We start from the raw sequence: 14,139 nt of genomic DNA, 5'->3' as shown, positions 1-14,139 counted from the left end.
GGCACCTCACTGTAGTTTTGATTTGTATTTCTCTAATAATTAGTGATGTTGACATCTTTTCATGTTGCCTATTGGCTGTCTGTATGTCTTCTTTGGAGAACTGTCTATTAAGATCTTCTGACAGTTTTTCAATTGGGTTGTCTTTTTGTTGTTGAACTGTATAAGCTGTTTGTATATTTTGAAGATTAAGCCCCTGTCTGTAGCATCATTTGCAAATATTTTCTCCCATTCTGTAGGTTGTCTTTTCATTTTTTTATGGTTTCCCTTTGCTGTGCAAAAGCTTGTAAGTTAGATTAGGTCTCATTTATTTTTATTTCTAGTGCCTACTACCTAACTCTTTTAAAACTGCTTCTTCATCTCCTCAGTTAGGCATTAAACTAAGGTAAGTCTTTTTTTTAATTAATTAGAAAACAGTACTGATAAAAGGTTTGTTACTTAAATTGAAGACTGTGGGTCATCTGGATTTTACAGATGTTTATATCTGTCTTCTTTTTTTTTAATCAGAATTTTAAAAATGGCTACCAAAAGTCCTGAATTGAAAGTTTAACTCAAATGCTTTTAACTTTTATTATCAAATGTATAAGGATTATAATTCTGAAAGATAAATGTCCTTATTAAACACTGTATAAGTTGCTTTTCATTGGGCTAAAGAAGGTATACAATTTCATAAAAGTTACTACATTTTTTGAAGAATTAATTGCCAGGCTTAAAATAACTAGCTTCAGTTAAAATCAGATTTTGTTAGTTCCTAAGAATTAGGCCAGTTAACTCAATAAAACTCAATGTATATATTTTTTATTTGGGATAATATTAAACCTTCAAAATCAATGTAATCTTTGTAGATTTTTATGCAAGTATAATATTTCTAAAAAAACCTTATGGTTATAGATCACATAATGATTTCATTACGCAGTAACTATTATTTTCAATTCTTTAAGGCAATGAAAACAGTTTTACACACACACATACAATTTAGTGACTCTCCAAACAGTTTAAATTAATTTATTTTCTAAATAAGACAGAAATGCCAAGAACCTTATCTCCCTGTGAGTTACTTGCCTTAACAAAAAGAAAAGCATCAAAACTGGCCAAGATTAACAATTTATCTCCAAAATAAACAATGGGCCATTCAATTTAGTATTTATTTAACTTGGCTTCTACAAACCTTGTAAAATCTAACACTGCCCTGGTAAGTAAAAGGAAAGACACAAGGGGATCCAGGTAGGCAAAAATAGCAAGTAAGCAACTAAATAAGATATTAATTAACTAATGAAGGTATACCTCCAAGAAATTAAAATTTCCTCTTCCACCAAATTCACTTAATTATAATGAATCACAAAGATTTAGTAATATAGTTCTTCTGATCTCAAGTTCTTATTGTACAAGGGAGGCAGAGGGAGACAGAATGAATGTTTCCTCCCTGACAGGAACCCATTTCCTTGTTCAGGTTTACACCACACTGACCTCTTTCACCAAGTCAAAGGTCTGAGTCAGATGAGTGCCTTTCAAGTATCAGCATTAACTCACTCTGTACTGCCCTAACTGGTATATGAAAGGGTCAATGCAAGTAAAAGGGGCTGCCAGTCAGTGAGGAACTATATAATTAGCCAAGATAGACATCTACAGCTCTAGATTTCTAGATTAAGTTTACATATGTGTATCTTAGAAAGGAGAGAAAGCTCAGACTTAGCATACTGAATCAAGTCAGTGATCTGGGAAGCACCTGACAAGAACTCCACTGGGAGTCATTTGGGATACAGTATTTACCCACACATCTTGCAATAATCCCACCAGGATTTATTACTCATAAGATATTCACAATGCCCAGGCAATACCAGGCATATAGGCACCTACATACATTCAAAAAATACTTTGAATGAAACTTAACCTTTCATCCATAAATTTACCTAAATTGTTTTTTAATATATTTATAATTTCAGCCTCTAATACTCAAGTAGCACCGTATGTTTACACCTTCCCTATTATAATGGGCTTCTATTTAAGGCCTCTCACATGTGATAGATGATTTCATAATAAACTCATGTTCACCTTACCTGTACTTTTCATTAAAGTATCAGGTTCCAGTAATATACCAGTAACAGCTACCACTGTACTAAGCACATATTATGGACTTTATTATGTATTTTTATAGAGTATCTCTAACTAACCCTCATAATAAATCTCTAACTATCTATCATCATCTCCATTTTATAGAGGAATAAACTCAGTTTGCATAAATTTTCCCAACATAAAAGAGCTAAAAAGTACAGAAACAGGCTTCATACCAGATCTGTCTGGCTCTAAAACCAATACACAAGCCACTCAGCTCCCTGTACGCACCCACCCTGTACTCACCCTTTACAGGCTGGCTTCTGTCCCATCACTGAATCTCTTCAACTGCTTAAGAACCAACAATGTACTGAGTTTCTACCATGTGAGAGAAGTCAGTTTGAGAGATACAAAGAAACAGACTATATTCCTGGAACCCCAGAAGACTAAGTAAGTAGCTACAAAGAAGCTGATGGGATCACTGTCAGCTGAAGTAAAAAGTATGAAGATGAGAGCTAAACTGGTCCTTGAAGAATGTGACCTCCTAAAATCCTCCTCCTTAGTGTTTCTTCAGGGTTGCTAGCACCCTGTGGATATAATGACGGTTATGTCAGTTTGGAACAGATAATAATATCCACTTTGTTTCCAATACTTTTCTACTGGGTCCAGTATTTTTTTAGCTTTTGGGATAATGGTCTTTGACTGGTGTATGTTTAAGGAGCCAGTGGAATCATTTTTCAGCAGTGCCTGACAGTGCATATACCATATTTTAAATCCAAAGAAAAAGGAAAGGGATATATGATGACATTTTTGTACGAATGGATACTGGGACATGGAGAGGCACTCCTGGATCTCTGCCATGTTGGATTTCCGTGTCGCCAGTAAAAAAGTTAAGAGAGAGGGAATCAGAGTAAGAGAAAAGGGCACATAACACCTCTCCTCACTTAGAGACGAAAGTGCAACTGGAGGGAAACTATAGGCTGGGTGAGCTTAACATTAAGGTCTCACCTCAACCTCACATTTTGTCTCCTTCTCAGTTGTGTGAGCTCCTCCTGTAACTTACTCTTCACAGCTTTTGCATCCACTTACTGCTGCTGCTGCTGCTGCTGCTAAGTCGCTCCAGTCGTGTCCGACTCTGTGCGACCCCACAGACGGCAGCCCACCAGGCTCCACCGTCCCTGGGATTCTCCAGGCAAGAACACTGGAGTGGGTTGCCATTTCCTCTTCCAATGCGTGAAAGTGAAAAGTGAAAGGGAAGTCGCTCAGTCACAACCCCATGGACTGCAGCCCACCAGGCTCTTCCATCCATGGGATTTTCCAGGCAAGAGTACTGGAGTGGGTTGCCATTGCCTTCTCCACCACTGTTAACTAACTGCAAACTTTTCAAACTTAACTTTTTGGATCACTTCTAAACATATTTTAAAAGCTTATATAATTTTGAATCCATAGAGTGCTTTTATTATATCACTCCCTCTAGAAATAACAGTTCATTTCTGTACTTTATTTTCTAGTATCAAGCCAATTTCTTTTTCTTAAAAAATACATTAAAAAAAATGTCTGATCACGCTATGCAGCATGCAGGATTTTAGTTCCCTGACTAGAGACTGAACCCCAGTCCCCTGCAGTAGTGGCTTGGAGTCTTAATCACTAGACTGCCAGGGAGTCCCTCAAGCCAGTTTCTTAAACCTGAAATTAAAAAAATATATATCCACTTAACACTTGCATTGGAGAAGGAAATGGCAACCCACTCCAGTGTTCTTGCCTGGAGAATCCCAAGGACTGTGGAGCCTGGTGGGCTGCCGTCTATGGGGTTGCACATAGTTGGACACGACTGAAGCGACTTAGCAGTAGCAGTAACACTTTAGTATCAAGTTTTAAACAGTCTTACAAAACCTTTTAAGTTTTTTTTTTAGGTCAAAATAATTATAATTAATTAGTTGGTTCCAAATTGTCTATAAAACCTGCTTCCTCAAAATCAGGCCAATTTCCCCCACACTGATACCTTCTCCCTTTTTCCCACCCTCCCCTCAATGCCATCAAGATTACTGACCATATTCTTTAAAAGAAAGTTAAACTGAGCCACGAATAAAAACTCCACATACATCTCTTGTGATTCAAATGATGATGAGAAGAGTTAGGTTAAAAAAAAAAAAAAGCCAGAACAAAAACAGAAGTAGACAGAATCGAGAGGCCACTCATTAAATTTTACGAGTTTACAAAGGCAAAGTGCAATCATCTGTTCTGTACATAGTAAGTCCAATAACTGGCTCTAAAAGAATCAGTTTCTGGGATTGCTAAGTTGTCTAGCAAAAAAATAAGCAGAGCCATCTAACTACTGTAAGAATATCCCACTAAAACATTGCCTAAAAATGTGCACACTCTCAGGTATGATCACAATTTTATATAAAATTATGTGGAAGACTACTTAATAATAAGATCTAATACCTACACGTGTCTGGTACTGTTCTAAGCACTACATCAATTCACTTACTTCCGAGAGTTGTGAGAATTAAATAAAATATTTTTTATCCTCATTTTGCAGAACAGAAAACTAAGACAAGATTATATAGCACAGTAAATGGCAGAGAAGTAAATCAAATCCAAAATATTAACTATGATCACTTCTAAATATTGGGATTATAAGTGAAGCCCACGCCTTCACTGTGGAGAAGTGTAAATATTTACTTAAAATTTGAGGTTTGATTTTTTTAATAGGAAAAATATTTATATTTGCCTTAAAAAGTTTTCTTTCAAGTCACCGGGAAAGAACATACATAACATGTCTTTTCCTGGAATGAAGAACCGAACCATACATCCTTCCTCCTCCATATACAAAGAGTCAGCAAAAAAGGACACAGAACGTGAGAACCTGATCTATATAAGACTTGGCCTGAAGTTTCTATAAACTCATTATTCCATAATGCAACCAGGAGACCTATTTCACAGTACATTTACAACACAGGCAATATACTTGGACTCTGAACTGTGCAGCAGCTGACTAAACAAGCAGCTTACTTTCCGCATAGCTTCATTAAGTTTAGCAAGCATCTTGCTCCCAGAATGTCATAAATAACTTTCCCCTGTGAGCTGGAGTAACAGTACTAACATTTCCCCAGGTGTAAGGATATCCTACTATCTAAAAATCGGTTCTGCAAAATGGCTTCTAAGCTACCATTGTTAGTTTTATGAATGTAACATTAAAGTGAGCATGCATAAGTTTTTTAACTCTTCCCAACACAGTGGACAAAATTTAGTGAATCATTTACCTTCAGAGTAAAACTTTATCCCTATTGTGGTGGTGTTTTTTGTAAAATTAATTTGATATCCATTTTATCTTTAAATATGCAAAGCAGAGAAAAGCAGAGCCAAACTAGATTTTAATTTCCCCATTACTAGATTTATAGAAAAATCCATGTTTGAACTATAGTTAAATAAAGGTATCTTATTTAAGATGTTACAATAATACATTGGAATGCCAGAGAACAATGCTTATATTTTATTAAAAAAAAATTGATACCATGATCAATAAACTCAATATGAGAAATCAGACCCTGAGAAGAGCTACCCAAGTCCGAGGCCAGGGGCGGCGGCTGGGAAGACCAACTCCACGCCCGAGGCCGGGGCAGCGGCCAGGAGGACCAACCCCACCTCCAAGGAGCAGTGGCAGCTCCGGCGCAGGAGGGCCTAGAGGAGCTATCCCACGTTGAAGGTCAGGAAGGGTGGCGGTGAGGAGATGACCCTTGTCCAAGGTAAGGAGCAGCAGCTGCACTTTGCTGGAGCAGCCATGAAGAGATACCCCACGCCCAAGGGAAGAGAAACCCAAGTAAGATGGTAGGTGTTGCAAGAGGGCATCAGAGGGTAGACACACTGAAACCATACTCACAGAAAACTAGTCAATCTAATCACCTTAGGACCACAGCCTTGTCTAACTCAATGACATTAAGCCATGTCCATGGGGCAACCCAAAATGGGCGGGTCATAATGGAGAGATCTGACAGAATGTGGTCCACTGGAGAAGGCAATGGCAAACCACTTCAGTATTCTTGCCCTGAGAACCCCATGAACAGTATGAAAAGGCAAAATGATAGGATACTGAAAGAGAAACTCCCCAGGTCAGTAGGGGCCCAATATGCTACTGGAGATCAGTGGAGAAATAACTTCAGAATGAAGGGATGGAGCCAAAGCAAAAACAATACCCAACTGTGGATATGACTGGTGAAAGAAGCAAGGTCCGATGCTGTGAAGAGCAATATTGCATAGGAACCTGGAATGTCAGGTCCATGAATCAAGGCAAATTGGAAGTGGTTAAACAAGAGATGGCAAGAGTGAATGTCGACATTCTAGGAATCAGCAAACTAAAATGGACTGGAATGGGTGAATTTAACTCAGATGACCATTATATCTACTACTGCGGGCAGGAATTCCTCAGAAGAAATGGAGTAGCCATCATGGTCAACAAAAGAGTCCGAAATGCAGTACTTGGATGCAATCTCAAAAACGATAGAATGATCTCTGTTCGTTTCCAAGGCAGACCATTCAATATCACAGTAATCCAAGTCTATGCCCCAAGCAGTAACGCTGAAGAAGCTGAAGTTGAATTGTTCTATGAAGACCTACAAGACCTTTTAGAACTAATACCCAAAAAAGATGTCCTTTTCATTATAGGGGACTGGAATGCAAAAGTAGGAAGTCAAGAAACACCTGGAGTAACACGCAAATTTGGCCTTGGAATACGGAATGAAGCAGGGCAAAGACTAATAGAGTTTTGCCAAGAAAATGCACTGGTCATAGCAAACACTCTCTTCCAACAACACAAGACTCTACACATGGACATCACCGGATGGTAAACACCGAAATCAGATTGATTATATTCTTTGCAGCCAAAGATAGAGAAGCTCTATACAGTCAGCAAAAACAAGATCAGGAGCCGACTGTGGCTCAGATCATGAACTCCTTATTACCAAATTCAGACTGAAATTGAAGAAAGTAGGGAAAACCACTAGACCATTCAGGTATGACCTAAATCAAATCCCTTATGATTATACAGTGGAAGAGAGAAATAGATTTAAGGGCCTAGATCTGATAGAGTGCCTGATGAACTATGGAATGAGGTTCGTGACACTGTACAGGAGACAGGGATCAAGACCATACCCATGGAAAAGAAATGCAAAAAAGCAAAATGGCTGTCTGGGGAGGCCTTACAAATAGCTGTGAAAAGAAGAGAAGCAAAAAGCAAAGGAGAAAAGGAAAGATATAAGCATATAATGCAGAGTTCCAAAGACTAACAAGGAGAGATAAGAAAGCCTTCCTCAGTGATCAATGCAAAGAAATAGAGGAAAACAACAGAATGGGAAAGACTAGAGATCTCTTCAAGAAAATTAGAGATACCAAGGGGACATTTCATGCAAAGATGGGCTCGATAAAGGACAGAAATGGTATGGACCTAACAGAAGCAGAAGATATTAAGAAGAGGTGGCAAGAATACACAGAAGAACTGTACAAAAAAGATCTTCACAACCCAGATAATCACGATGGTGTGATCACTCACCTAGAGCCAGACATCCTGGAACGTGAAGTCAAGTGGGCCTTAGAAAGCATCACTACGAACAAAGCTAGTGGAGGTAATGGAATTCCAGTTGAGCTATTTCAAATCCTGAAAGATGATGCTGTGAAAGTGCTGCACTCAATATGCCAGCAAATTTGGAAAACTCAGCAGTGGCCACAGGACTGGAAAAGGTCAGTTTTCATTCCAATCCCAAAGAAAGGCAATGCCAAAGAATGCTCAAACTACCACACAATTGCACTCATCTCACATGCTAGTAAAGTAATGCTCAAAATTCTCCAAGCCAGGCTTAAGCAATACGTGAACCGTGAACTTCCTGATGTTCAAGCTGGTTTTAGAAAAGGCAGAGGAACCAGAGATCATATTGCCAAAATCCGCTGGGTCATGGAAAAAGCAAGAGTTCCAGAAAAACATCTCTTTCTGCTTTATTGACTATGCCAAAGCCTTTGACTGTATGGATCACAATAAACTGTGGGAAATTCTGAAAGAGATGGGAATACAAGACCACCTGACCTGCCTCTGTATGCAGGTCAGGAAGCAACAGTTAAAACTGGACATGGAACAATAGACTGGTTCCAAATAGGAAAAAGAGTACGTCAAGGCTGTATATTGTCACCCTGCTTATTTAACTTCTATGCAGAGTACATCATGAGAAACGCTGGACTGGAAGAAACACAAGCTGGAATCAAGATTGCTGGGAGAAATATCAATAACCTCAGATATGCAGATGATACCACCCTTACGGCAGAAAGTGAAGAGGAAGTAAAAAGCCTCTTGATGAAAGTAAAAGTGGAGAGTGAAAAAGGTGGCTTAAAGCTCAACATTCAGAAAATGAAGATCATGGCATCCAGTCCCATCACTTCATGGGAAATAGATGGGGAAACAGTGGAAACAGGGTCAGACTTTCTTTTTTTGGGCTCCAAAATCACTGCAGATGGTGACTGCAGCCATGAAATTAAAAGACGCTTACTCCTTGGAAGGAAAGTTATGACCAAACTAGACAGCATATTCAAAATCAGTGACATTACTTTGCCAACAAAGGTCTGTCTAGTCAAGGCTATGGTTTTTCCTGTGGTCATGTATGGATGTGAGAGTTGGACTATGAAGAAGGCTGAGTGCCAAAGAATTGATGCTTTTGAACTGTGGTGTTGGAGAAGACTCTTGAGAGTCCCTTGGACTGCAAGGAGATCCAACCAGTCCATTCTGAAGGAGATCAGCCCTGGGATTTCTTTGGAAGGAATGATGCTAAAGCTGAAGCTCCAGTATTTTGGCCACCTCATGCGAAGAGTTGACTCATTGGAAAAGACTCTGATGCTGGGAGGGATTGGGTCCAGGAGGAGAAGGGGACGACAAAGGATGAGATGGCTGGATGGCATCACTGACTCGATGGATGTGAGTCTGAGTGAACTTCAGGAGTTGTTGATGGACAGGGAGGCCTGGTGTGCTGCAAATCATGGGTTTGCAAAGAGTAGACACGACTGAGCGACTGAACTGAACTGAACTGAACTTGATGTAGTATCTCTCAGTCTGACACAACCAGCCACTTCGTTTTCAAATTTCTAACAACTTCTAACAACAACTCTGAATCATCTGGCAACGTGTTCTAATCTTGGGCCCATTATATCCCACATGTTGTTCAAGTTTCAGATTTCTGAAGAGATTTACTGGTCCATTCATAGCCAATTCTTTTCCTTTCAAGTTAATTCTTCTTACACATGAATAAAGTAGAAAAGGTATACCAGTATTAATCCTAAGACTTCACCCAAATCCTACACGCTACACAACTGTTTTCCAAAGTCAAGCATCACATAAAATGATTTCACCATATGGACGAAAAGGTCACTCAAACTCTTAGAAAAAAAGCTTTTCTCATTCCTCTTTCATTAACTAGAGAGTTAAACTGAAGTTCAGCAATGCAAATTTTCCTTCCATAAAGACTCAAAATACCAGATAAATATAGAAAATGCCCCCCAGACAACTTGATCCAATAGCCTACAGAGTTAGCTACATAAATATGAAAAGAGGGACCATCTCTGGATGGAACTGTCATGATGGCTCTTGAAGAACCTGAGAAGTTTAAATACTAAATGTCAAGACAGGTTAATCATCATCTTCAGTGACTCTCTTTACCTCATACCTGGTACAAGGATAACTGAACAGTTAATAATTGATTTGCTTAAACATCTGTATTCCCTGAAACTCTTGAGAAGCATGCTGACTTTTTCTTCCCCATATCTACAGACCCTTGCAGCGGACTCGACAAACAAATGACTGGTATTTAGTAAATATTTACTGAAGAGCACTGAAGCACTGCTTCCAACAATACCTATAGTCTTGCAATGCCTGGCTAAAGTGTTAGAACAAAATGGCAGAATTAATGACTGGAGTGTTGGCTACAGCTGCCAGAGATGGGTATAGCCAGTCCTAGAAGAGTGCCTCCAATGCTATCATGGTAGCAGGATAATCGGGACAGGTTTTCCAAAAGATGCCTCCTCTTTGTTTCCTCTCCAGTAAACTTCTAAATTTCCTAACTGCCCAGCTAGGTGTGGTCATAAGTCTATATTCTTGCCAATGAGATGTAAATGGAAGTCTCAAGTACGACTTTCAGAAAGGTTACTTTAAGGAAGCTGTATCAGCTGGAAATAAATCCCCACTCCCTGCTTCGTTTTTTTACCCCTTTCAGACAACTTAGGACAAAACAGCAGCAGCCATCCTACATGCTGAAGTGGCCTTGACAAGGGAAGGCAAGCACTAGGATGATGAAACAGAAGACAGGAACCTCAGTTTTTGATGATACTGACTCATAATACTATTAGTCCTGGAGCACTTACCTCCAGAATTTTTTATGTAAAGAAAGAAACTTTAAAGCAAAATAATCTCAAAAATCAGGACCTCAGTTCACCATTAAAAGGAGGGGAGAAATTATCTCTTACAGATCTTCCAGTTCTAAAAACTCTACATAGCTTAGCCTATTAAATATCAACTTAAAAAAAAAAAAAAACTAAAATGTATCAGTATTATTAAGTCCTAGAAAATTCCTCAAATAAAAAAGCAATTATATCTTCTCTAGATACAAAGCAATGGTATCTTCCATTTATCAGTAAAATTATGCTTTGTCACTACTCACTCTAACTTTAACTCGGGGCTTCCCTCATAGCTCAGTTGGTAAAGAATCCGTCTGTGATGCAGGAGATCCTGGTTCCATTCCTGGGTGGGGAAGATCCGCTGGAGAAGGGATAGGCTACCCACTCCAGTATTCTTGGGCTTCCCTGTGGCTCAGCTGGTAAAGAATCTGTTTGCAATACTGGAGACCTGGGTTCAATCCCTGGTTTGGGAAGATCCCCTGGAGAAGGGAAAGGCTACCCCTCCGGTATTCTGGCCTGGAGAATTCCACGGACTGTGCATATGCAGTTCATGGGGTCTGGAGAATTCCACAGACTGTGCATATGCAGTTCACGGGGTCGCAAAGAGTCGGACACGACTGAGCGACTTTCACTTTCACCTTTTCACTTTCACTGTAACTCATTAGGATATTTTCGGGCTTGCTCTTCTGGCTACCTAAAAGGTGCTAATCCCCAACTCTTCAACACACTAAGCCTTATTTACCACTTTCAGATGTTAGCATATGTCTCTTATTCCAGTGAGGCCTGTCCTGGCCCCTAAAATAGGTCTCACCTGCTACTTTACTTAACACATTTTGTTTTTACACTTCATAGCACTCATCACAATTCTTCATTTATAAAATTACTTGTATTCTTTTGTCCAATGTCTCTCTCTTCTACTATAGCGAAACCTCCAGAGGAAGAGCAAAAGCTCAGGGCTTTTCCCTCACTGTTTTATGTCGAGCCCTGGAACAATGCTTAATACATAGATGGAGTCCATTTATATAAGTACTTGTTATATGAGGAAACAAACAAACAAATGAATAAATGAAGCAGACATAAAGAAATTCCACAGGTCATGTGAAGAAATGTTTATCCACTTACCTCATTAAACACAGGATACATGACTGCATAGAGGGGCATAGAAACCATAGAAGTGGTCTCAGCTTCATTCTTCATCTCTTCCATTGTCATCCTCATTCAAAAGCCAACTACAGTAGAAAAAGCAGTGCTAAAATGCAGAGGAATCTTCATTCACTGCAGTCTTTCTTCTCTTCTTTGTGATAAAAGAATAAAGCACAAAACATATACTGACCTGGTTAAAGGGCAAGAAAGAACAGATATTTACTATATTAGAATTAAGAATAAAAACTTCAAGTGTTTAACATTTTCATTACAATTTTTTGCTAATCCTTCACTGATTTTGTCACCTAAAAAATAACAAAAACATGGCAACCATCAAAGATTTAAAGCAAATTTTTAAATTGGGAAAATTCCACCAAATGTGATCTATTTGGGGGGAAAAATTGATCTAATTTCTTAATTAAATAATTTAATATTATTTAATCTTGCCAGTGGCATTTTTTGAATCTTTGTTCAAAGTTAACACAGAAACTAGGAAGAAAAATCCATGGGTACTGAAAGTTTGGAAATAAAATATTGAGAATTCAACAATATAAGAGAGAAATTTTGCCTTGAGGAGTTGAGGAAATGTGTTGCTTTTGAAAAGAAAGCAACTATATTTAATTCCTTTGCTAGGGTGAAAACTGAGCCTAATTATAAAGTGAAAGAGTAATAGTAGTTAACATATTTATATATTAAATGATACATAATATGTAAGTTCAACAAAAGAAGCTATCAATTTTGAATAATTTGTACCTTTTATAAAGCATTTCAGATTATAAAATATTTTCACATGCATTTCGTCCTCCCAATAACTTACCTTATAGTAACTGTCATTGTAATTTTACAGATGAAAAAGCAGACTCAGATGGTAAATAACTTGCCTAAGATCACACATGCAGAGGTCTATGAATTCAGATCTGACACTCCCAAATCAAGAAACAGAGTATCAAGTGAAAACCAAGAACCCCATCTACCCAAGAAAGTACCCAGATGTTATTCATTTACTTTATAAATATATGTTAACCACCTACTACATGCATGTGCAGTGGGGGATGAAAAAGATGTGGTTCTAATCGTTAAAAAATTACCTGATGCAGAATGTGGAAGACCTAAGCAGTTTGAAAGCTACAAAGGCTACTGCTCATAGCTTCAAACACACTCCAATGAACTGTCCCATCTGAGAACTGCTTACTATTCCTCCATATTCCTACCAGTGAAGGGGGACTCAACACCAACTGACATCACCTGAAAGTTTAGTCTTATTTATGGTAGTTCTAAACATGGAAATTTTTTCCTCTTTCTGAGCTTACATCTGCTTCCTGAATTCACAGAATCAAATAATGAAATAAATAATAAATAAAAGGAAGAAAAGGCCAATTCCTAAATTTTATTCTATAAGACAAGACAAAACCATTATCTGATTAGTCAACTGGTACTTAAATAGACTTCTTTGGTCATAGCATTAAGGACAGAAAGGAGGAACGAAGCTGAAGGCAGGAAAAAACTTAAGAAACCTAATGCATCCAGATCAATAGAACCTGAGTAATAAACAAGAGCAAGTAAATATCTGCTGTTACTATCTGACTACTTAATAAACCATTTGATAATCTGCCTTTCCACTTATATTTAACTGTGAATACCTTTTCATAATAAACTTGGAACAAAAAAGAAGGGCTGAAATGCTGTGATACTAATCAAAGTGAAAATGATGGATACCGGATGCACAGTATTGAGAGTAAATGAAAAGCATAGCTATCTATGAAAAAAGAAAGTGAAGACAGTACAGGGTCAACAACAGAACTTGAGGAACTATTTTACAGAATGACAGGAAAAAAAATCTTTCATTTATTTAATAAATATTTCTTTAAAAAAAAAAATTTGACTATCCATACAATATTGGGTCTAGTACTAATACAGAACAGTGAACAAGACAAGACCTCAGAGACCTTGTACTATGGAAGGAAAGACAAAATGAACAATTGTGAAAACCACACAGGATGCTATGCTTTTATGGGAGAACTAGGTAAGAGGACCAGCATCAGGTGTTTCCAAGAGAAGGACGTCAAAAGTTTTAGATGCTTCTGAATATGGACAATAACCTAAAAATTTTTTTATTTTATTTCTTGATGAGATCAAGTATAACACGCAAAGAGCAGTGTCACTTGTACACAGAGGGCACTACCAGCAGAGGCTGAACTGGTGAGCTGGCAAGAGAGGACTTTAAGTTTTAAAGGATCTCAGTCAAAAGGAGGAAGAAATTAAAGGAGGTAAGACATTGAAGTATGCTCAATGGGATCATTTTTGTCTTTCACTCTTTTGAACACATGCCTATACCTGCATATACAAAGGCAGACACAGTTGAATGGATTAGTAAGGTGGCTAGAGTCACTTTCTGAATTCCTGCTGATATCTACCTATCTACCCCACTAAACTCACTCAAACACTTAATTTTACCTTTTCAAATACTGGCATTGATTTTTTTAAAAAAACGTTTTGTCTAATAAGTGGTACTGTACCATG

At 38.1% G+C, this 14,139-nt stretch overlaps 1 protein-coding gene across 3 annotated transcripts in view; it reads right to left on the bottom strand.

Annotated features, from left to right (window-relative positions):
* Window positions 1–14,139, bottom strand: part of PDCD10 (programmed cell death 10) — a 51,166-nt gene that overhangs the window by 22,777 nt on the left and 14,250 nt on the right. For all 3 annotated transcript variants that reach the window (XM_005201717.5, XM_005201716.5, NM_001075259.1), the window contains 1 exon segment: window positions 11,599–11,809. In XM_005201717.5, coding sequence (XP_005201774.1) covers window positions 11,599–11,694 — 96 coding nt within the window. In that variant the 5' untranslated portion in view covers window positions 11,695–11,809.

The sequence above is a fragment of the Bos taurus genome, chromosome 1, assembly GCF_002263795.3.
Source record: "Bos taurus isolate L1 Dominette 01449 registration number 42190680 breed Hereford chromosome 1, ARS-UCD2.0, whole genome shotgun sequence".
Lineage (NCBI taxonomy): Eukaryota > Metazoa > Chordata > Mammalia > Artiodactyla > Bovidae > Bos > Bos taurus.
This window is presented reverse-complemented; position numbering and strand designations above follow the sequence as displayed.